General features: G+C 46.6%; 1 protein-coding gene across 2 annotated transcripts in view; it reads left to right on the top strand.

Annotated features, from left to right (window-relative positions):
* The window catches only part of USP13 (ubiquitin specific peptidase 13), a 324,868-nt gene that overhangs the window by 252,544 nt on the left and 46,714 nt on the right, over positions 1-25,610 (top strand). Inside the window, exons 16-18 of one of the 2 annotated variants that reach the window (XM_085635386.1) lie at positions 11,599-11,625; positions 12,327-12,470; positions 13,445-13,593. In XM_085635386.1, the coding sequence (XP_085491512.1) occupies positions 11,599-11,625; positions 12,327-12,470; positions 13,445-13,593 (320 nt within the window). The remainder of the gene's footprint in view (positions 1-11,598; positions 11,626-12,326; positions 12,471-13,444; positions 13,594-25,610) is intronic. The other variant, XM_085635387.1, reaches the window with a different exon arrangement.

Genomic DNA, 25,610 nt, shown 5'->3' with positions numbered 1-25,610 from the left:
ACCACCCTGTCACCTCTGTAGACAAACACTCCGTCGTTGCCCACCGACAGCTCTTCTCTGACTTCGTAAAACTGCCTGATTTTTGATCTTTGTCTCCTTCTTTCTGGCCATCCCCGCATGATGTACGCCTTGATGTCCTCCATGTCACCATCCGCCTCATACGCGTTTTTCCATTCCTGCCTGCTGATGGCTTTTTCCGGATAGTCCGTCAGGGCCACCATCTCATCGTCGTCTTCCCTGTCATTGGAGGCGCTGTCCATCGCAGATGCCCTGCTGAGGTAGTCCGCTATTTTGTTTCTGGAGCCCGGGATGTACTCCACGTCGTACCTGTACTCCAGGAGTTTCAGTGTCATTTTCGCAATCCGGGGCGTGGCGCTGGCATGGCCGTCCGATGTCAGTACCTTCACGAGAGGCTTGTGATCTGTCTTCACCTGGAATCTGGTTCCCCACAGGAACTGACGGTACTTCGCCATGGCCCACACTACCGCTAGCATCTCTTTCTCAATCACACTGAACTTTTGTTCCGACGCTGTCAGCGTCCGGGACGCGAAGCTGATCGTCTCCGTTCCGCCTTCTGGTCTTTCCTGCATGAGCACCGCTCCCAGCCCCTTTTCACTCGCGTCCGTCATCAATATCGACCGCCCCTGGGGATCGAATCCTTGCAACGGGATCGCTCCGCCAATTTCCCGTTTCACTGTGTCGAACTCCTCTTGCGTCTCCTCTGTCCATATGAACGCCGTCTTGTCCCTCGTGAGTTGCCTCATGTGGTGGGTTTTTGTGGCAAAGTGGTGGACGAATTTACTATAGTACTCTGCCTTCCCTAGAAATGACCGTACTTCTTCCTTGGAGGTGGGCGGCGGTGCTTCGCAAATGGCCTTCACGTTCCCTCTCTTCGGCGTTATTCCTTGCGCCCCTATCTCGTGCCCCAGGTAGGTGACTGACGTCATTCCAAAATGACACTTCTCCCACTCTGCTGTTAGGCCCTGATGAACAACGTCAATTTTTTGCTTGTCGGATGTAGCGCTACCTGGTGGTATGCCGATTGCAAGTCAATGGTGGAGAACCATTTCACTCCTTTCGTGCGGGCCAACATTTCCTCTATGCGTGGCAAGGGGAACCTTTCCACCACTATGCACTTGTTCAACTCCCTGAGGTCCACACAGAGGCGCACTTTGCCTGACGGTTTCATGGCCACCACCAAAGGCGCCAACCACTCCGCACTGTTGATGGGCTCAATGATTCCCCCTTCTTCCAGTCGGAGGAGTTCCTGTTGCACCGCCTCCCTCACCGCAATCGGGATGTTCCGTACCTTGTGCGCTACCGGCCGGGCGTTTTCTTTGAGGACGATTTTGTGGGAGAACTTCTCCAGTCTCCCAATCTTCCCGCCGAAGACCTTCGGGTGCCCGCTCCGCCATTTTTCTGCCGTCGACTCCTCTCCGTCCAGAGTCACCATCACCTGGGTGTCCCCTCCTGGGTTCAGCTGTATTCCCAACACTCCTTGGTCCATCCAGCCCAGGACTGACGGTCCCTTCTCCGCGACGTACAGCTTGCAGAGCGCACTCCGCTCCTTGAACTGGAACTTCATTGTCTTGAACCCTACCATCGGGATTGGGTCCCCTGTGTAGGTGACGGGTCGAATGTCGGGAGGTTCTAGTTGTGCGCCCCACGTGGGTCTGAACCTCTCGTTCCATACTGAACGTTGAATGATCGTGTAAGGAGATCCTGAGTCCGCCACGATGGTGATGGGTATTCCTCCTATGATCATGTCGCACTGGGGTTTGCGCGTTCTTCTCCCCTCTATGCCCAGTACCTGGTCTTCAATACACAGGACTTCTTCGTCTTCTTCACGGCCTTCTATTTCTTCCCCCTCGTCCTGTGCCACGAACTTCACCGCCTGCTGTCTTCCTTTTCTGCGGCATACTTTTTCGTAATGACCAACTAGGCCGCAGAACGCACACTTGGCTCTGAATGCGGGGCACCGTTTGTCGTGCGCTGCATGGTTCGAGCTTCCGCACCTGTAGCATCTCATGGCCTCGCCTTTTTCTTGTTTCCATGTCTGTCCGGGTCTTGGCTTCCCTTTGGCCGCTCCTCTGTACTCCCCCGTCGTTTGTTTTCCCCGCGTCTGGTGGTCCGCGTCGTCCACCTTGTTGACTGTGAGTCTGGGGGCCGGTTCTCTCTTGGCCGCTTCCGCACAGCGTTTTGTTAGCTCCGCTCTCTTCACTATGGCGATCACCTCGTTCAGCGTCGCATCTCCATTCGCCCATAGTTTGTCCTGTACTGACTTGCTTGTCGTGTGCATGACGATCTGGTCCTTGATGAATTCGTCCTGCAGTCCGCCATATCTGCACGTCATCGCCAGTTTCCGCAGCGCCGCCACGTAGTCATCTACGGATTCCCCCGCTTCTTGCTTCCTCTGCTGGAAGTTATAGCGGTCGATGGAGGTGCACACTGCTGGCCGATAGTGGTTGTCCAAATCTTCTATGGCGTGGGTGAACACGTCTGTGTCCCCTACTGGTCTGGTGGTCGGTGTGAGATTTTGAAACACCCGTATCCCTTCTGGTCCTAGGTTGTGTAGAAGTATCCTCTTCCTCCTGGCACTAGAGAACGCCTCCTCGTTCTCATCTTCTAGCGGTTCCAGGTAGTTTTTGAAGTACTCCCTCCAGTCTTCCCACTTCATTATGGGTTCTCCCGGGCGTGGTAGGAATGGAATCGGCGTCGTCAGAGTCGATGACTGTGCACTCATTTTGGCGTCCACTTGCTTCCTTGGGCTACCTGGTGCGTCTGTCCCCGCTCCCCTGCTTCGGGTACCTGGGACTGCGTTCGAGCTGGCTGCTCCGTCGTCCCCTGACTCCGCCAGGATCTCCTCTGCGGTTCCGCTGTCCGCCTGCGATATCCTCTACCTCGTGGCTGGCTCCTCTGCTGCCCACGTGCCACTCCCCGGCTTCTATCTGCCTCTGCCGCGCTCTCCCGGTGTGTAGGTGTCTGCCCTCGGCCCCTCTGGTCTTCTTACCGCGTAGGGTGGTATCTCTCCTGGTGGGCTTCTTCTCTGATGCAGGTTGGGGGCACCTTCCACCTGTTGCACATAGGGTTCTCCTTATCCCAGTCTCGTCGCCACTGTAATGTTGCTGGGTGCCTGGCTATATGTAGCTTTCCCCCAAAGACTCGCAGGAAACGTTCTGCAGGTAGGAAGAACCTTTATTACACCTTTGGATCACTTTCCGAGAGAGCGCCGGGCAACACGCTCCGATCGCGTCTCTCGCTCGCGCGCTATGGCTCGCGCATGCGCAGTAGCGTCCAAACGGCCGCTACGCACATCCCCGTCACCACGTAGTGCGCGCGTCCACTAGACCGCGACACTACACCGGTCCCCAGGTGGAGCGGTGTCCTGTGATGGGGCGTGCATGTGGACATAGGTCACCAGTGAGTTCTTACTAGCAGTAAGGTCCCCACTGTCCCCTGGGATTCTCTGGTGCTCTCAGCAGATTACCTGTGTAAGAGGCCTTCCCTGCTCCCACCCCACTGGACACGATTGTGAATTCATATTGCTGGTGCAGCACAGCACACCATCGCTGTTGTACAATGAATGTTATGGAAGGAGTTGTTGTCACCGAGGTGGCCGCTTGGCGCTGTGAGTTCCCAAAGGATCACTGTATGACTTGCTTTGACTTTGCTCAGACATTTGGTGATTCCTCTGAGACTCAGGAAGAGGGGTTTCAACGTTGAATTTCTAGGCATAGAAAGCTCCCCGAAGGGCTCTGTTATTCGTTTAATTTATAATATTTAGTCCAGATAGGCTGAGAGATCCGCTCATGGTATGATAGTTTTGTGGCTAAAATGTAAGCCTTTGTTTGGCCATACAGAAGCCCTTGAATTTGACTCTCCCATCACCTGTCAGCCAGCGCAGTGCTCGCACAGCTGATCTGACAGGCATGACGCAAAGGCAGAAGGAGGCCACGTGCTCAGCATTTTGGAGATGTCGATTCAGAATATAATATTGCGGGAGTCCTGGAAACGTTTGAGATTGAGCCAGAGACATTATCGCCCGAACCATGCATGGTAAAACCTTTTACATTTTGTAAACGGCAAAAATTGGGTTTGTTCTGGGAATCCATAGTTAATTTAGAAACTATTAGTATTTCTATATGGTTTATTTTATTTACTGATGTGAAGCTAGGTCTTGACCGGTTAGGCCATACATCTATTGACAATAGTTTAGTAGGGCTTCTCCTCATCACACATTGAAGCCACGTGCAACATTCAAATTCATTCATTTCAATTATTTAGATTGCAAGATTCACTTAGAAAATAAAAACATTTTGCTGAAATATGCTCCTGTGTCTGTATAGCGCTTCATTCCTCTCCTCTGCCCCGGAAGTAGCTTGTCACAGTGACTCCGCCTTTTTATCTTGCAAGATGCAGACCAATGCGGCTCCTTGTTTGTTAGTCCACCGAGATGACCCCTGTACAGTTTAGGTGCTTCCTATATAAGGAGGCGGGTTCTCCACCTCCCACCCTCAGCTGCCTGTCGAAGTTCTGAATCCTTAGCGTAGCCTCGCCCACTTAATATCCAGATGAAATGTCGCCTTTTGATACATAATTAATTAATTTCATTATCATATACATTTTTGCTTAATAGAACCACTGAAACACACCACTGCTTCTATAGTGACACAGAGGCCTTCCTACAAACATATATAATATTCATAAACTCTTGATTGCTCGGTTCTTCTTTGTGTAATTTCCTGAGTGATCCATGATTTCTGGATGTGGTTGAGTCCCACCTGGTGGAATCCACATCTCTTATAAAAAGAAATGTGGGTGACAAGCAATCCCTTTGTTCCAGCCAATTAAAATGTGTTTATATCATACTTACAAATAATACAACTTAAACAAATAAAAACAGCAATAGATCAAAAATACTACCAGGCAGAGATAAAAAGAATGCACTGTTTCTAGCCATACATAACAAGCCTCTTACAATTCTGATATCGAATGGTCACAAAAGTCCAGTGTTGGAGAGTTAATACCAAAAAGCATAAGCTTTAAAAAAAACACATATATATTTTTTTGATCTGTGGTTGCACATAGACAGTGTCAATACAATTTGACCCCTGTTGGGTAAAATCGTTTCTAGGAGGCATGCCTGGCTCGTCATTGCAAGCTTGACACAAGCAACAAGGCTTATCTGAGATGAAAATGCAGTGAGACATAATCATGCAACAGAAAAACAGCAAACTTTAAAAGAAAATAAATATTTTTATCAGGACTCAGGCAGCCTCTGTGGGCAGTCCTTGATCCAACCTGGTTGCCTATTATTGCTTGCCCATCACGGTTAATTAGTTTACCTTTCCAATTTGAAAATTTCTGGTGGCTGAAAAGTACAGTAGGGAATGACTGGAATCGGAAGTCTGACAGACTTCCAGGAGGCTGTGTACTCCTTTTAGATGGGTCCAGTGTAGCCTCAAACTAGACGGGAAAGTGTAAGCGCAAGAAAACTAAAAAATGTAGCTGGGCAGAGCACATCTTTTACACAGAGCTTTGCCAGCCTGTCTGGTTCCTCCAGAGGTGAAAAAAGTCCAAAAGATAACTTATGCAGAAAGTTATGTAACCACAAGGAGATGATGGACGGAGCGCGGAAACTTTTCAGACACTCACCCCCAATCACACATCTAGGTTGAATCCATCATCGTTCTTTAGCTGACTTCGCCACCCCAGTTCAGACACAGCCATATGCAAATCAGTCTTGACCCTGTTCCTTATGGGAACAGTCAAACTCGAACTGCTAAGCCAGGTCTTCACTGGACCGTAAACAAGCATCCTGGGACCGGTTTCGGGGTAATAGCCCTCATCAGCCAGGCTAGCTTGAATCCAGTGGCAAAGTGAGCAAGGGACCCACATCTGGGCATACCCTGCCAACTTAGGGCGTACAAAGCAAACACAAGGGTATGATGGACAGAGTGCTGAAACTTTTCAGGCACTCACCCCCAGTTACAGATCTGGGTTGAATCCATCATTGTTCTTTAGTTCACTTTGCCACCCCAGTTCAGACCCAGCCAAATGCAAATTAGTCTTAACCCTGTGCCTTTTGGGAACAGTCCAGCCCGAACTGACAAGCCATGTCTTCACTGGACCAGAAACAAGCATCCTGGGACCGGTTTCGGGGTAACACCCCTCATCAGCCAGGCTAGCTTGAATCCAGTGGCAAAGTAAGCAGGGGACCCACATCTGGGCATACCCTGCCAACTTAGGGCGTACAAAGCTAACACAAGGAGATGATGGACGGAGCGATGAATCTTTCAAGACACTCACCCCCAGTCACAGATCTGTGTTGAATCCAGTTATGTAACTTCTTTTCAGATGCTGCAAAAATCTTCAAGCTTTCAGGAAATGCTTCTTGAATATCTGTGTACCGGGTCACATTGCAGGATTGCTCCCGGAAACACTACTTCAGGTCCACAGAATAATGTCCAGTTACAGCTGTTTCATGTGATTCCTCTGACACAATTCAAACTCTTTAGGCCCACAAAGACTTCTTCAGTCTCTTAGACACAGGGCAGGCTGAAGAAATGTCCAGTTATGTCTTTTGGTTCTCTTTAAGAAGGACAATGTTTTCTTTATCTGAAAGACCTTTTTGACTCTTCTGAGGAGAACAGGCTTCCTGTCAGGAACTGGACCCTTTTGTCCCTGAGAGCCCACAAGAATCTAGTTCCACTAACCCTGGAGGAATGTTCTGGTTCTGGATATTCCCACCCTATAGACTCACTCTCAGAACCAGGTGGGTGAAAGTAGTGTAAGATTTATGAAAAACAGTAAATAAATCAGTCTAAAATTCTAATTCATTCTCCAACCAATATTTTTGGCAAAGTAGCCGTTCCAGTTTTGACATGCTGTTAAACTCTATTTCAAAGTTCCTGTTATTTTAGAAAAGTAATATGGAAGCGACTTGGTTTTCTTGTCCTCATCTCTCCCTCTCTCTAAAACCTTTCAAGGCGGGCTCAGTAAATTCCAGCTAGGTTCAAAGAAAAGCCCAGTCTCTTCTGTCCCATCTGCTCTTCCTCACATAATGTGAATGGCTCTTTCTTTAAGGTTATAGGTTTGCTTGCACAGTGAAAGGAGACCTGTTTGTGTGTATGCGTGTCTGCGAGTGTGGAGGAATTTTTTCCTGAATCCATTGTGTAGATGCCATTTGAAGCCAGACAGCTCGCTACCTGAGACCCAGGGAAAGCAAGGTGTGAAAAATGCAAGTGAGGTGTGGCCACCAGGAGGCCAGCCAAGATTGTCAGTGACCTTTTTGGTAGAGAGTACAGCTAAGATTTAATCAGGTAACATTGCAAGTTCCAAAACATGGCTAAATAATAGGGAATCAAAATCTAATTATTACACTGAATTTGTGTCACCGATTTGCCTTAATGGTGAGAATCTGACGTTTACTATACAACCCTAACCGAAGTTAGCCGATTAGTGTTGATATCCAGATGACATTGTAAAAGCAAGCCTCTGTAACCGCTGTGTAAAACTGCACTAAGTACATTTGCTTGCTTAAACCTAACCAGGAAGATATTTAGTTTACTGTTGCATCCCATACTCTGCAAACCATCTACATGCAGTTGTAGTTGTCCTATGAAATTGTTAATTATGGCAACTTCAGTACACAACTGTTCTTCATTTTCAGGCCAGAGCACACGCATCTATTTCCAGATTAGCAGCCTTAGCTGCTCTGGAGGTGAAATCCAAGTATCCATAGATAAAAAAATAAATGGGGGAAACACAGCAAACATAAGGATGTCCTCACAATCACAAGCATTTAAACCATGCATTGCCTTAACAAACAAGCATTGGCTAAGCCAACAGGTCTAGCTTTCGCGAGAGTTAGAGATATTGGTGTTGTAAATGACAATGTCTTTTCCCCATGTGTTTTGGAGTGGAGTGAATGTATGTGATGTGGATTTATGGGGGTTGGATTGGATTTGTAAGTTGTAGAATTGTGTAGCATGGAATTGTGCGGTGTGAATTTGTGTAGTGAAATGATGTGGGATGGTGTGCAGTGAAATGATGTGGGTAGTAATTATGTGGTATTGAGGGTACTGAAATTATGTACAGTTGGATTGTGTGTCATGGAATGTAATTATGTGGAATGGTATTTTGTGTTGTCGAGTGGTATGTAGTAGAGTTTAATTATTTGGCGTGCTGTTGAATTTTGTTGCATGATGTGGCATTCTGTGGTGTGGATTGGATGTATATGGTGTGTTGGGTAATTGTATTGTTGAGTTGAAGTATATTGTTTGGGGTAGAATTATGTGGTATGGAATGGAATGGAATGTGTGGAGTTGAATTGTGTGGCATGAAACTTTGTGGTATTGAGTGAAATTATGCTGATGTGTATTATTTGGCATGGTGTGAAGTGTATTTATGTGGATTGTTTTTATGTGACATAGAGCGGTTTATGTGGGGTGTATTTATGTGGTATTAATAAGAGTGTAATTATGTGGAGTTGAATTATGTTGCAATGAGTGGTATTATGTGGAGTGTAATTATGTTGGGGTTGTTGAATTGTGTTGCGGGGAATTGTGTGGTGTCGAATTGTGTTGTGTTGTGTGTCACACTAAACCTCCAGTTAGCTACAAAGAATTGGAAGCTCTGGATCAACCTATGGAAAAATAAATAATAAGCAATCACCAAGAATTCAAAAAATTAAATAAAGATCTGCCTGTTATATAAAACAAACATAACTTAAACTTAAAATAATTGTCTGTTTATACAGAGAGCGACCCCGTCTCCCACACTCTTTTGAGCATCACCTAGTGCAACAATGCACTGCGACATGCCTGTGGCAACATGAACGGCGCACTCATCCAAATGTCATACTTCCAAATGTGGCCAGTTATAGGCCACATCTCACCCAACATTCTTCCAATCTTGCATGACAGAGTAGCTATTTACTTGTGGATTCCGAAAGCGCTTAGATGCATAGAAGAGGTACGTAAGCGCAGTATGAATGCCAATACAATACTGCTTGCAATCCAATCCTGTCCCGTCACTGTGTGCCTCTAAGAAATACACTCGCCGTAAATACTAGGGCACCACCCGTGCGTGGGTCCCACCGAACACTAAAATGTTTATAATAACATTTAGACAGGTTAAAAGTATGTTAATAGAATTTTGCCATGAACATACACATCCAATGCTTTGACCCCTTTTAAACACTAAAACATGAAATGGTGATTCACAATTTTAAAGCTGTCAGTTATTACTGATGGTTTCAAATATTTACATTTGTTTGAGATTTTCCCTGTAAGTAAATGGTCCGGAGGGAGATGGGGGCAGAGGAAGAGATATTCTAGGCACAGAGGTGGGACACAGAAGATAGATTGAAGGAGATGACATTACAGTGTGTAGGGGAGTTTGCAAACTTCCAAGCTTGAGCTAGGGTTTCAACCTTGCAGGTGTTTTACTGGCAAGACCAGTACTTTCATGTTAACGCCAGCAAGCAAATTAGTTAAAACTGGTTTTAGTTCAAACTTTAAGAACAAGACATAAGAAATCACTTAAAATGCATTCTAGAGCTGTCTCAATTATTTCTAGTTGGTATTTAAAGTAAACCGAAGCAGAATTGTCATCTATACAAGCACTATCCGAAAATTTGAGGACAGCCAATTTCCATTAGTGGGATGGTAGACATTACTGTTGTGCTAGTAAAACACACGCATGGACTAATAAAGAAAAACACAAAAAAAAGCATATGGACCCTGAGAAAGAGGAGATGGTATGCCCTCTTGAGCATCCTGCGTGCCTGTGCTTGCTTTTTGATTTATTTGTTAATTCCAAATCCACTAAGCAGTATTGGGGAAAAAAGCCCTGCTGCTGTGCCCTGTGTTTCTATGTTTGTCGCTCGTGCGCCGAACACATGCTGGAGCTGGCTCCATGCGCTGGCGGTCAACAGAGTGTGTGTACAGTACAAAAGGCAACACCAGGGCTCCCAAACCGGTGGCTTCTTCCTGCAGCCCGTTGCTCTTATTTCGTAATCCGTTGTGTTTGTTTAGTGCCTAAAAATGTTGCTACTTAGAAAAGTCAGAGAAGACGTGTTACCTCAGACGGGCGAACATACAGCTCTCCTGGAACCGGGGAGTGTCATAGAGTTTGCAGTCTTTGTCAGGCATGATGGCCTTGGATTTTGACTGCATTTGCAGAAACGTTTAAGCAATCACCTCTCAAAAATGTGACTGAGCTGGAAACAAACCCCTTGAGTGAGGTGGGAGTAGATGCTACAATGCAGACTGGGTGTACAGCTCTGTATTCTGGCTTGATTCCACAAACATTGCAGTTCACACAGCGTTCCCAGTTGTGGAAGGGGCTGGAAAGCTCATCTATGTGAATAAGAAAACAAGCAGCAAGTGGAAGGGGTTTGGGAGAAATCCTCTCACTTTGAAATCAAAGTATGACAATTAAAGAGGCACTCTCGAAAATAGCATCACATTTGATCTGGTCTTTGAATGCACAGCAAATGAGAGGAGATAACAAAACTTACAGCCCTGTTTACAGGAAGTCGGAGCTCTGAGCGATTGAAAACATTCAGCGCTCATGTGGAGTGCTCTTAGACAAAGGAAAACGTTGTCCTTTTTACAGTTGCTAAAATGGGACAAATGGAAGGTTACATGTAATGGGGAGCTGCGCCCTGGAAGTGAACAACTTATAAAAAGTAGGGACAAATAGGAAAGAATGACCAATTGAAAGCAAGGATTTTTAAAGGACACTGAAAGAAACAAATGAAAAACAATGGGCGGGCTGTAATCCCATAAAGTATATACAACATGCCTCGAAGGGACGCTGCGAGCGCCGTCAAGGTTTGACCTAAAAAGCACTAGATCACATTGATAAAAACCTAATTAATTTAGTACTATATTGGGACCTGCTAATATATAGGTTGCGAAGGTTGTCGGCCGGGTATGATAGGCCACAGTCTAACCTTTACGAGTGACTAGGTTTACATGAACACTCTTTAATCTTACATGTTCCTGTGCTGTGTTCAAGAAGCACAGATTTAATATGATGCATATTGTCCGTGGTAAAATACTTCAAAATGTTTAAGGCTTACGGTTCCCTATCTAGACAGTGGCAGCTCCCAGTTGTGCCAGAGAGCACAATATGTTCTCTTTACAAGATTTACTCCATGAAAAACCCATAAATTGTTTGTTTGATCCTAGTGAACAAATCACTAAACAAAGGTAGACATTTAATTTTTCTGAGCTGTGTTGTAGCATAAAGTCTATAATCACACACAAATTGGTACATTTCCCAATATTTAAAGAGTTTTTTTCAGTATTTGCCCACCCAGGAGAATGACTCCTACCAAAACTTTGATTTCCAAGGAAGCATCATGCCTTGGGTGAAGCACAGTGATGACCGCTTTTTGTGCGTTCAGTGGCATGAGTTGCAGCACTATTAGAGCCTACTGATGCTGATGAAAGAGTCTACTCTATAGAGTTCTGCAGAGTCACTTTCTGCAGATATGCTGATTTACTCTGGACTACATTGGCCAACTAAAACAAACAGTGTAACAGTGCTCACCTTTTTATCATTGATATGTCCTTTTTTTTTCAGGTCACACGCGGAACCAGTATCTGGACCGTAAGTATTCTGTGTCTTTTTGGATGTATAAGTAGATAGTGAACTAATGTAATAATATTGTTGCACATGTGAATATATAATTCCCCATCATAACGGGAGGCATGTCTTGTGTCTTGTGTCTGCCCATGTTTCATTTAATTGAGCTTTGGAAGACAGTGCTTCAAAGTCCAGCAGTATGGAAATGTTTGCTCACTACTTATGCTGCATCAGTACTATACCTTCATGTAAGATCCTGTAACAGGGCATAAATTGCGACCTTTGTGTAGAGTCTCACACTTCAATGAGGTTACCATTTATTCAACAACATCATCAATTGCGCAACAGATGGTAGTTAGCATGGCTCAGCGAACAAAAGGGAGACTGTTCAAGCACCTGACTACTGACTGTCGACAATAAAGACTCATTATTTCCAGTTATGCCTCATTGTGGGTAGACTTTATAGGTTTCGTGTGAAGGTAATACAAAACCTGAACTCATCCACATCCAAGCCCTTGCCCCCTCTAAATCTCCTCCTTCCCTTTGCAACTACTGTTGGAATTCCAAGAGCTTAAGCCACTAATACAGACTGATGCTGTGGGTTTATTAACTCGTGTATAGTGGTACACAATTACTCGTGGTCATGAATGAGTGAAATTAACACATCTGTGCAGTTTGGTATTGCTTAGATTGTTTTCCCCACGACCACTTGTCCTGTCTTGTAGCTCCTGACATAGATGAGTCCTCTGTGATGCAGCTCGCTGAGATGGGGTTTCCATTGGAGGCCTGTCGGAAAGCTGTGTACTACACGGGAAGCATGGGGGCAGAGGTGGCCTTCAACTGGATAATAGCTCATATGGAGGAACCCGGTTAGTAATTTGAGGGGCATGGGACTTGAGACCTAAAGGCAGATACAGATCATATTAATAGTCCTTTGTGATTAGCATACGTGTTGTCTTTTTCATATGCCACAATCATATTCTCAGTGGAGCTCAAAGTCATAATCGTTACATTGAGGTACACTTTTCTTCGTGTCTCTGTGTAATGTTTTACATGTTGACATCGGTGGTAGACTTCATGGCCCACAGGTTTGAAAACTGCCCTAAAGTAGAAGCGCTACCTGAGACTTAGCTCTAAAAGTTCTTCAACAACCTGATTAATCTTCCATCTATTCGTTTTGAAATAAAGACATCTTGTGTTTAGAGTATACCTTCAGTGGGCAGGCAAGTGTTTCTTTTTTTAAGTGTTTTTCCAAGAGTACAACTTGTGTTTTTTAAGATACCAGCTGGGCGATAGCAACATCTGTGTAGGAGTTTACATCAGTAATGAATGTATTGTACGGTATCCTTTTGAACAGATGTAATCTCTGTATATTTTCAAGTATCAGTTAGCCAAGTAATCTTTCACATTTATGTAGTTCATTTCCAACATTAGAAAAATAGCTCTTCTAGAAGTTTACTAAAACTTGTTATTGCACATATCCTTGAGAAAGTGGGTATAACCTGCGAAACACGTTATATTTTTTTATATTGTATAGGAAGCAGATTTTATTTTGGTGAACATCCATGTGGCAATAGGATACATATGTCTGTGGTCACAGAAGAACTATATGTTTAATGTTGGAAGTCAACTACAAACTAGAAAAGAGGGTATTTGACTTACCGATACTCTGAAAATATAGTGAGATAAGTCTGTTCCTAAGAAATATTCTTTGCGGATGTAAATGTAACTGGTTGCACCAGTGGGTATCGGGTGCCTTAGCAGTATGCCCCGGTCTCAGGGCTAATAATTGTTCTACCGCGTATTGTACATTTAAGAGTCTAAGTATATGTGTCTGTTGCAGATTTTGCAGAGCCATTAGTAATACCGGGCTATGAAGGAGCAGCGGCTGGGCCTGTTATGATTGATGACCAACCTCCAGAAGAGATTGTGGCTCTCATCATCTCCATGGGTTTCCAGAGAAACCAGGCTATGCAGGCACTCAAGGCAACAGTAAGGCATTCATTCATAGTTATATGTTACTCTTCTTACAGCTCTTCTTAAATTGTTGCATTTACAGGTACACTCCTAACAATATGTTCTTTAAATACTGCTTCAATCCTCTCTTTCTGCAGCTCTGATTTGATTTTCGAAGTTTCCTAAATTAATTGTAAAAAAGTCAACACAGTTTGCTTGACCCCAAACTTGGAATCCATGGTTTACAAATATATGTTTAGCAGATTATTACTCTCTGTAATAGAGGATTATTATTGTAATTCTTTTTGCAGTCATCATAATTATCATTGCCTCCTTTAGTTTTCCAGAGGAAGCAGTATGATAAAACTGCATGTTCCAACTATCAAATCAAGCAATATGTGCATCTTCACAATCATTCATTTCTGCTACCTGATGCCTCCTTTAGGACACCAACAGGCCTTTCAATGTGCATTATTCGCCAAAGATGGCTATTTACTGAGACTGACTGTAGATCCCACAATCATGATGTGTCCATCCTCAAAAGTATGTCTGTATATGTGTAATATGTGTATCAATCAATCAGGATTTATGTAGCGCTGCCAATCACCTGGTAGGGTATCCGGGTGCTTACAGGTCCCAGAGCGCTTATTCTAACAGCCAGGTTTTGAGGGCCCTTCGGAATTCCGGAAGTGAGGTGATGGTCCGGAGCTTCACGGGGACGTTGTTCCAGGTCTTTTCTGTGATGTAGGCAAAGGAGCGTCTACCACTTCTGCTTTGGTGGATGCGGGGCGTGTCAGCGAGTGATAGAGAAGCAGAGTGTAATCTTTTTGACCGTTTGTGGAAGTTGAGGTGGTGGCATATGTAGGCTGGTGGTCTTTGGTTGTGTAGAGCTTTGTGTGCGTGGGTCAGCAGCTTGAACTGGCATCTTTTAGTACTTTGCATTTGTATAGCCAGAAACTAACCAAAAGGAACCGGAGCAGTGTACAGGGTCAAAGGCAAACTAAGACTCAATCCATTACTCGAATGGAAGCTGGCTTCTGAGGGTGGAAGTGGGTTGTAACTTTGCTGTGATGTAGTGTTCTTTACAGAGGTGTGCCTTCAGTTTTTTATTAATAAATTAGAGCAGGGTTGGAGCAGTCCTGATGAATGCAGCAAAGTTGTGTCAGACCCTTCGTGCATAAATTGAGAAAGCTTATTGTTTTTATTTATTTTTGGCTTTGGTTTTCTGGCAGAAAGTGAGCGGAGAGTCACCCGAGGTGCTGAGCTTGTCACCAGATAGGCTGTGGTGCTGTTCATGAGGGCTTCAGAACCCGGATAGGTGGTTTAATCCGGCTAACAATAAGCCAGCCTTGGCATGTATGAGGAAGGGCTGAAGATCACTCACAAACATTTTTTAAAAAGAGGTCGAACCCCGTGAGACTTGGCCATAAGTGTTGGTGTGGGGTCTCGATAAGGGGACCACAATGAGGAGCCAGAGTCTGCATGTCAATTTAAGCCTGAAATATTTGTTTTTCTTTTCTCCATATATTCTGTTAGTTCAGACAGAAAATGTAAATCTCAGTTTGCACATGATAGAGAACTTTCTTGTCGTTAAACTATAATTATTTCTACCCAATAGCAGTTTCCCATACATTTGAGCGATCTTAGCGAGAAGAGAGTTTGGGGTATGGATAGAGGACCGAAAACTTTCTCACAGTCTGCCGCTTGGTGTAGGTCTGGCACTTTTACAAGTTTTTAAGTGAAGCACCCCCAAAACAGCATTATCTATTTTCCGGACCTCAGAAACTGTGAGGACAGGGTTATATTTTTAAACAAATTGACAAATTTTGTCTGGACCGGATCTTCCCTTGTTTTGGGTAGTTCTAACATTCAGCCCCTAACAAAGGATATAAGTACCGCTCATAAGATATCAGCAATCAGGACTCACTGGTCGACAGTGTGAACTGCCCTTGTTAACCACATAGACGCGCACAACAGTGTTAATTAGGACTAAATTAACCACGATCCGTTTGATGGATCCGTTCGACAAGACGCTTCTTGGGAATTGATGGCATTAGTTATTTCATTTAGGCCGACCGGTTCAATAACAGACTCATTTCAGATTTTATTGTGATCATAAAGGCATAAAACTTTGATTATAATATTTAAAAAAATCTTTGATTGCCACAGTTTAAAGAGCCCAAGATAAGATAGCTTGTTTTATTCATATTATTCTCTAGAGTGAATTAATTGCCTTCAATAGATAGGAGAATTGTTTCAGAAAAGCCACAGTGCTCTGGAATGCTGCAGCAGATTGCAGTGCCTGCTATTTCATCACACAATGGAATATTTTATTATGTGGGATAAAGGCTTTAAACAGAATTTTTGGCGCGGATTGTAGTACCTCTGTTCTCGCCACTGACCTAGTCTATTATTGCTGTACTGACTTTCATAGCCACACAATATTCGTCTTATCCAGTTTCTTGTCATTTCATGTTAAGTTTGCCACGTATTTAAGTCAGAAACTAGAACAACCTGCATGGGATCCCACCGAGGGTCTTCAAAATAGATACTCGATAACGATCAAGTTTCTGGAAAGTTGATGCGGAGAAAGATCCCTTCATATCAACTTTATTTCAGCTACAGTGAGCTCCTTAGATCCTGCTTTCACTTTTAGTGTGGTTGGTAAGTTTAGTATCAGCAATCAGGCCCTTGTGTTACACATTAAACATGATGTGATCTGTGTGACTGGTTACTTTAGTTAACCGCAGGATTGATTTGGGGTTTCGCCAGAATCGACTGAATGCACTGGATTCACAAAAGAATGCGGTCTCATCAGCGCGGTCTGGATTCAGTGCAAACTGTATATCGTCTCATAAGCACAGATGCGTTTGAAGCAACCAATGGGTTCCCATTGAACCAAACCCAATGATGTGGTCATTGTGAGCCCGGTAAGGGTAGCTGTTCTGGACAAGAGACGCAAGCTCTCCATGGAGGTACCAAACAGTATGTTACGCATTGTAACCCCTTGAACGTTGACTTCTAATTTCAAGTATGTGGAGCCGAGCCCGATACTGCACACACTGCCCATCATTAGGTGCCGGTACATACATGTGATCAGTTGCCCCTAGACAAGCACAAGATAGTCAGTTGAACAGTGTCACCTCCATTTTAAGAAAAGACCTTGCTGGGAAAAGCATAGCAGCAGGTCCCGGAGTGCCAAGCACCTCAAAGTTATTCTGGTTAGGGGTGCACTTCCCCAGATAGCTCTGCACTGTCCTCTGACCTAGCATCAGGTGTGTTGCAGTTTGGTAATAAATTAACTACAGCGTTGCGCAAGTCAGTAAAAACGCAGTTACATGTCAGGGGAAGACATCTTTACAAGCAGGGGTTACTTTCTTCCACTACACATGCTCTCAGTGTTATAAGTAGGGGGATCCTGCTGAATCACAGTTCCCGCTGCTATTTCTGGGCCTTGGGAAACATGCTGAATTGGTCTTGGTGTCATTTTTGGAAACCGGGGCATAATTCAAGAGCGCCCGCACAATCTCTGGATTCCTTTTGGTGCAGAAACCTGCAGGCAGCGAGGGGGCTTTCTTATATCCACCTGGGCCGAAAACAAAGGCCTGATTTAAGGGGCCATCAGCCCTCCTTTTGTTCAAGTATGGGTGGGGAAGGAGTCATCGTGAGCCTAACACCAAGAAGCCAATGCCAGACCTTCCAGGATATTGTGATTTCGTGACTCACGAAATTCAGGCAATATTTATGAAATCTTGCGTTGGCCACGTAATTTAATTAACTTGCGAAACACGGAAAGTATATTTACTCCTGTTGTGTTCGTTTTATAGTTCTCATCTTTCGTATTATAAATAAATTATGTCTGGTCACTGGCTTTAATAAACTGCACGTCATTGCGTACCTTTGTGTTTCTTCAGTGGGGCCTTGTTATGCTGGCGTGAGAGTGGCCATTTTCTTTAGCTGCAGCATTTGACCATTGTCTGGCAGGAGAGTCGGAGGACAAGCAGTAAAAAATGCCAGAAGTATGCTGCAGTCAGACAGCGACGTGGCCTTCCCTCCACCTCCTTCCACACTATAGGAACTGCTTTAAAGAGACCTTATGGACTCCTGCAGGGCACAACTCCTAAACAAAGTGGGGGGGACTAACCTAGTTAGGCAGTATGCAAGTGACCTCACAGCGCACGACATCACGGCGGACGACATCACGGCGGACGACATCACGGCGGACGACATCACGGCGCACGACATCACGGCGCACGACATCACAGTGCACAGCATCGCGGTGCACGACATCACGGCGCATGTCATCACACATGGCATCACAGGAATTGACATCATAGAAAGTGGCATCACAAGCCACGACTTTACAGGAAGTGGCATCACAAGAAGTGACATCAGATCTAAAGCCCTCACATATATGTTTAGCAGGTCTATCATGTGTACGTTTGAGCGCATTGCGAGCATAATAGCACAGTGAGCTATGGAAGATGATATGTGACTTCCACAACTTGCAATGCCCCAGTTTTATGTAACACATCCTATACATTCATTTACAAACTTATATAATTTATTGTACATGTAACATGCACGTGTTGATGTAAAGCGCTCTGAAACCCTGCATTGGGATGAGTGGGGCTATACAAGAAAAAATAGTGGTACTTAAATTATTTTAACGCCTCCTCAGGTATAGTAAGCTCTATATAAATGCAATTTGCTGTGTGTAAATAGTGGGAAAGAACAACACATCTGACATCCTTACAGTGCATGCATATCTCCTAAACAGGGATAGAACAAAGTGAAACGCTGCCTCTCTTAATTATGTGTGAAGTGCTAACAAGGCGTGAGCCTTTGTTTCCCCTCCGCTTCGTTTGCATCTAGGTGTGAGGCTCCTGACTGCTCTCAGCCAAGAGACTCCAACAAAAGGAGACCTGATGACCCCTCAATTACGGCCTTTGTTATGGGCCCAGCAGGAGTCTTAAATAAGAAAGCCCTGTCCCCGCCTGCACGTTCTTGCTTGTTGCAGATGGAAAGCAGACAACGTGCAGGCGCTGCTGAAAGTGTCCCAGTGTTTGGAAATTACACAGGGAGGAGTTCAGCACAGTATTGGCAGGGAATGACGGCGTTCATCCTGTGAAAATTGTGGGTGGACACCGTCCACCCGCGTATATCCCTGACTCGTGCCCTGGATTCCTGTCCTGACTTGCTGATTATCAGTTCACTTTTGAGCTATTGTAGACAGGGATATGCACGGCTTATAAAACAAAAACATTTTGTGCGTAAATCTGACAATCACTCACAATTAAATCATTTTAAAAGCATAACTCCTACTCAAATCGTCTTCACATTTCTGAATAAAGGAGTGTGTATTTTTGTTTAGTAGAGTAGCTCAGTTTTTGTTAACAGCAAAAACCTCTAAACTAGCGGACAGGGCATGCCGAAATTGAAGGTAGCAATAAAACTGGGCTTGTGGCATAAGGAATTCTGTCTGCAGGTGTTGAGAAGATTTGAGCGTCCAGCGCCTCAAAACATCCCCAAGGACCGAGATACCTATTGCGTCCGAACCCCGGAAACCCTGTAGGGCCGCCAGCTGAGGCAAGCGCCCGTCGCCCCAGAGGGGGGTTTCCCGAGTCAAAGTGTTCTACCACACTATTCGGCGCAAAGCCTGCCTCCAGATCAAAAACACCACCTGCGTAACCGATGGCAGCGACCCTCGCAGCGGCGCTGAATATAATATTGTATGTAGGGAATGGTGTCCCATGAGCTGTCGCTCAACTGCATACGCCGGGTCCCCCCGGTCACCGTACCACCACTCGTTAGGAACCAGCAAGTGTGAGGCTTGATAGTACGAGAGAACATCAGAGGACGCCAGCCCCCCGCAATAGGTGGACAGGAAGCTTTATGATTTGTTTTTAGTTTGTGCTTGCATTTAACACTACTAAAAAAACACAATTCCTACCCTATGGCGGATTTAAAAATGTCCATGCACCTCTCGGAACCTGCACATGACAGGCACACTGCGAGCACTGGCCAAAAGGTGCAGATAATGAAAATGATGAACAGATGTTTGTGTTTTTATCCGAGACTCATCATGCCCCACATGGTGAAGTAGAGTCCAGTAAAGTATGCAAGAATGCTGTATTAATCCCAGCTACTGCTAATCGCAGCATCCTAATCAATCGCTATTTTGCCCACCATACCAACTCGGCTTGGACCCAGTTATATTTAAATCAGTCTTGACTCTGCTCCAGTGGGAACAGTCCGGCTCCCACTGCCAGAGCAGGTCCTCTCTTAACCCGGGACACGAGCAACCCAGGAACGTTTTCACCCTATTTAGTGCTCATTAGCCAGGTATAGCTTGGTTCAAGTGACAGTGTGGATGAGACCCATGTCTGGGTATACCCGTCCCACTTACGGTGACACACTAAAGTACACAAAAAAGTGATGAATGGAATGCTTGAATTCATCCCAGCCACTGGTAATCACTCGAGCCGCATCCCTATTCTTTTTTTGTAACATATTTTTATTGGCATTTTCAGGTTTATTGTAATATATATCAAATAAACCATTCAATCCATGAGATTGCTTATTACAGTATCCAATATCCCCCACAATTAATCATGAGTACAATAGTTGCTGGCTACACAAGTTGTAAACCCTATGGGTCCTGGTAGTGAATATGCCACGTGAACTGGGGTAAAACACGGGAAGAGCTAGGGGTTGGGTATGGAAGATCGCGTCCGGACTCTCTTATGAGCCGCATCCCTATTCATTGTTATTTTACTCACCATACCACCTTCAGTTTGGATCTACCCATATGCAAACCAGTCTTGGCCCTGCTCCAATAGGAACAGTCCAGCCCAAACTGCCGGGCCGAGTCCTCCCTGAAACCGTACACAAGCAATCTAGGGTCGGTTTTGACTTAGGGCTCGTCAGCCAGGTCTAGCTTTTTTCTAGTGCAAAACTGGTCCTGGGTTGCTTGTATTCTGGTTCAGGGAGGGCCTGACCATGCTGTTCGGGCTTAGGTGACATGGTGCGCAAAATAACAATGGACTGGGATGCGGTCTGAGGGATTACCAGTGGCAGAAATTAATTTGAGTATACCATCCATCATTTTTTCATATACTTTAGTTTAAAGTGGAATCCAGAGCAGGGAGACACTGATTGTGGGGGGTGAGAAACAACACTTGTGCAAACGTTAACCTTAATGACACTGCTCTGAAACACTCAACTCTGACCAATGATTAATTTAAAAAACAGAAGTGTTGGAGTCCGGGATTTGTGCTTCGTTCTACACTTCTAAATTGGAAGTGCCTGGTTAAAGGTGTTAAGTGGATTAACTGAATCCTCAGTGTGTTTTGGGGGACAGGACAACCAGGTATAGGTCAAAAGTGTTGCAGAAATGCCTCAAAAAACACATTTGTATGTTGCAAAATTTCTACTTTTGCTCTCGCAAAATATGCCAATCCATGCCGCAATCTCCTGCAATGCACTGACGGGGAAGAAGACGCACAGCTTGTTATCACTTCACACATACATAAGAGGTGTTATTGGAGTGCTTGCACTGTAGGAATGCAATATTCATCTGTCGGTAGGAGTAATACACAAATATTGATGTAAATGTCGAATTACGGAAGTGCCAAGTTCTGGCTCTTTTAAAATGTAAAAGCTTCCATCGCTCTGACATCCATGAGGGAACTACAGTCAGGCACATGGTTCAGCCATCCTGAGAATTTCAGCAAAGTTTAGCGGTGAATCTGTAAAAGGGCTACGGTAAAAGTCTCTGTGTGCATTGCGCCTTCGCGGAAGAGCAATACGCTGCAATTTACAAGATGTGGACTCTGCAGAAAGATCAAGTTTTCAGAAAAGGGATTGCCGGATCTAAGTAACTACTTTTTATCGGCAAATTGTGGAAACAGAGCTACTGCGGATGGTTTGGAGATGGAGCTTAGAGATGGATGGATTTCACAGATCTTTCCAGTAAATACCACTAGATGGCGCCATTTGCTTTCTTGTCAAGTGGCGAACGACGTTACAGCCCTTGAAACGTAGGAAATGGAGAATGCGGTGAATGCTGTAGTGTCGCGGTCTAGTGGACGCGCGCACTACGGAGTGACGTAGAGGAGCGTAGCGGCCGTTCGGACGCTACTGCGCATGCGCGAGGCATAGCGCGCGAACGAGAGACGCGATCGGAGCGTGTTGCCCGGCGCTCTCTCTATAGGTGTCTAGAAGTTGCAATAAAGGTTCCACCAGCACCTAGAACGTCTCCTGTGAGTCTGTGGGGGTGAGTAACACATACCAGGCACCCTGCAACATTACAGTGGCGACGAGGATGGGATAAGAAGAACCCCAGGTGCAACAGGCAGAAGGTGCCCCCCCTAACCTGCTCCAGAGAAGAAGCCCACCAGGAGAGACACCACCATACGCGGTGAGAAGACCGGAGGGACTAAGAGCAGACACCTACACACCGGGAGAGCGCGGCAGAGGCAGATAGAAGCCGGAGAGTGGCACGTGGGCAACGAAGGAGCCAGCCACGTGGTAGAGGATATCGCAGGCGGACGGCGGAGCCGCAGAAGAGATCCTGGCGGAGTCAGGGGACGACGGAGCAGCCGGCTCGAACGCAGTCCCAGGTACCCGAAGCAGGGGAGCGGGGACGGACGCACCAGGTAGCCCGAGGAAGCAAGTGGACGCCAAAATGAGTGCACAGTCAGCGACTCTGACGACGCCGATACCTTTCCTACCACGCCCGGGAGAACCCATAATGAAGTGGGAAGACTGGAGGGAGTACTTCAGAAACTACCTGGAAGCGCTAGAAGATGAGAACGAGGAGGCGTTCTCTAGCGCCAGGAGGAAGAGGATACTTCTACACAACCTAGGACCAGAAGGGATACGGGTGTTTCAAAATCTTACACCGATCACCAGACCAGTAGGGGACACAGACGTGTTCACCCACGCCATAGAAGATTTGGACAACCACTACCGGCCAGCAGTGTGCACCTCCATCGACCGCTACAACTTCCAGCAGAGGAAGCAAGAAGCAGGAGAAACCGTGGATGACTACGTGGCGGCACTGCGGAAGCTGGCGATGACGTGCAGGTATGGCGGACTGCAGGACGAATTCATCAAGGACCAGATCGTCATGCACACGACAAGCAAGTCAGTACAGGACAAACTATGGGCGAATGGAGATGCGACACTGAACGAAGTGATCGCCATAGTGAAGAGAGCTGAGCTAACAAAACGCTGTGCGGAAGCAGCCAAAAGAGAACAGGCCCCCAGACTCACAGTCAGCAAAGTAGACGACGCGGACCACCAGATGCGGGGGAAACAAACGACGGGGGAGTACAGAGGAGCGGCCACAGGGAAACCAAGACCCGGACCGACATGGAAACAAGGCAAAGGCGAGGCCATGAAATGCTACAGGTGCGGCAGCTCGAACCATGCAGCGCACGACAAACGGTGTCCCGCATTCAGAGCCAAGTGCGCGTTCTGCGGCCTAGTTGGCCATTACGAAAAGGTATGCCGCAGGAAAGGAAGACAGCAGGCAGTGAAGTTCGTGGCACAGGACGAGGGGGAAGAAGCAGAAGGCCGTGAAGAAGACGAGGAAGTCCTGTGTATTGAAGACAAGGTACTGGGCATAGAGGAGAGAAGATCGCGCAAACCCCAATGCGACATGATCATAGGAGGCATACCCATCACCATCGTGGCGGACTCAGGATCTCCTCACACTATCATTCAACGTTCAGTATGGAGCGAGAAGTTCAGACCCACGTGGGGCGCACACCTAGAACCCCCCGACATTCGACCTGTCACCTACACAGGGGACCCAATCCCGATGGTAGGGTTCAAGACAATGAAGTTCCAGTTCAAGGAGCGGAGTGCACTCTGCAAGCTGTACGTCGCGGAGAAAGGACCGTCAGTCCTGGGCTGGATGGACCAAGGAGTGTTGGGAATACAGCTGAACTCAGGAGGGGACACCCAGGTGCTAGTGACGCTGGACGGAGAGGAGTCGACGGCAGGAAAATGGCGGAGCGGGCACCCGAAGGTCTTCGGCGGGAAGATAGGGAGGCTGGAGAAGTTCTCCCACAAAATCGTCCTCAAGGACAACGCCCGGCCAGTTGCGCACAAGGTACGGAACATCCCGATTGCCGTTAGGGAAGCGGTACAACAGGAGCTCCTCCGACTGGAAGAAGGGGGAATCATTGAGCCCATTGACAGCGCGGAGTGGTTGGCTCCCTTGGTGGTGGCCATGAAACCGTCAGGCAAAGTGCGCCTCTGTGTGGACCTCAGGGAGTTGAACAAGTGCATAGTGGTGGAGAGGTTCCCCTTGCCACGCATTGAGGAAATGTTGGCCCGCACGAAAGGAGTGAAATGGTTCTCCACCATAGACTTGCAATCGGCGTACCATCAAGTAGCACTACATCCGACAAGCAAAAAGTTGACATCGTTCATCACGCCGTTCGGATGCTACCAATTCTGCCGCATGCCCTTTGGTCTCGCCTCGGCAGCGGCGGTGTTCCAGAAGCTAATGGCCCGCCTATTCAAGGATATAGAGGGAGTGCAATACTTTCAGGACGACATCTTAGTGATGGGGACGGAGCTGGAGGACCACGACAGGAAACTGTCGGCAGTATTGAAGATCCTGGAAGAGAAGGGCCTAACAGCAGAGTGGGAGAAGTGCCATTTTGGGATGACATCAGTCACCTACCTGGGACACGAGATAGGGGCACAAGGAATAACGCCGAAGAGAGGGAACGTAAAGGCCATCTGCGAAGCACCGCCACCCACATCCAAGGAGGAAGTACGGTCGTTTCTAGGGATGGCAGAATACTATAGTAAATTCGTCCACCACTTTGCCACGAAAACCCACCACATGAGGCAGCTCACGAGGGACAAGACGGCGTTCAGATGGACTGAGGAGACGCAAGAGGAGTTCGACACAGTGAAACGGGAGATTGGCGGAGCGATCCCGCTGCAAGGATTCGATCCCCAGGGGCGGTCGATATTGATGACGGACGCGAGTGAAAAAGGGCTGGGATCCGTGCTCATGCAGGAAAGACCAGAAGGCGGAACGGAGACGATCAGCTTCGCGTCCCGGACGCTGACAGCATCGGAACAAAAGTTCAGTGTGATAGAGAAAGAGATGCTAGCGGTAGTGTGGGCCATGGCGAAGTACCGTCAGTTCCTGTGGGGAACCAGATTCCAGGTGAAGACGGATCACAAGCCTCTCGTGAAAGTATTGACATCAGATGGCCATGCCAGCGCCACGCCCCGGATTGCGAAGATGACACTGAAACTCCTGGAGTACAGGTACGACGTGGAGTACATCCCGGGCTCCAGAAACAAAATAGCGGACTACCTCAGCAGGGCATCTGCGATGGACAGCGCCTCCAACGACAGGGAAGACGACGACGAGATGGTGGCTCTGACGGACGATCCGGAAAAAGCCATCAGCAGGCAGGACTGGAAGAACGCGTATGAGGCGGATGCTGACATGGAGGAAATCAAGGCGTGCATTGTGCGGGGATGGCCGGACAGGAGGAAACAAGGATCAAAAATCAGGCAGTTTTACGAAGTCAGAGAAGAGCTGTCGGTGGGCAACGATGGAGTATTCGTCTACAGGGGTGACAGGGTGGTGCCGCCGGAGAACATCGTACCCACCCTGCTAGCCATACTTCACGAAGGCCATCTGGGAATTGTGAAGACAAAGGCCAGGACAAAACAAACTTACTGGTGGCCAGGGATGGACACGCATGTTGAGAGGCACGTGAAGGACTGCGCGCAGTGCCTAGGGGCGGACAAGACACTCAAACCGATGAGACCACCCTTAGGGAAATTCACTAACCCCAGCAACCCGTGGGAAGAGGTAGCAGTAGACATCCTGGGACCTATACTGGACGACCAAGGTATCCCCAAATATCTATGCGTAATAGTGGATAAATACTCGAAATGGCCAGAAGTGCACATCAACGAGGTCATGGACACGGACGTGATACTAAGCTTCCTCAAGGAGGTGTTCCTTCGGGAAGGCATACCCAGGAGCATTATCAGCGACAATG

This window comes from Triturus cristatus, chromosome 11 (genome assembly GCF_964204655.1).
Source record: "Triturus cristatus chromosome 11, aTriCri1.1, whole genome shotgun sequence".
Lineage (NCBI taxonomy): Eukaryota > Metazoa > Chordata > Amphibia > Caudata > Salamandridae > Triturus > Triturus cristatus.
This window is presented reverse-complemented; position numbering and strand designations above follow the sequence as displayed.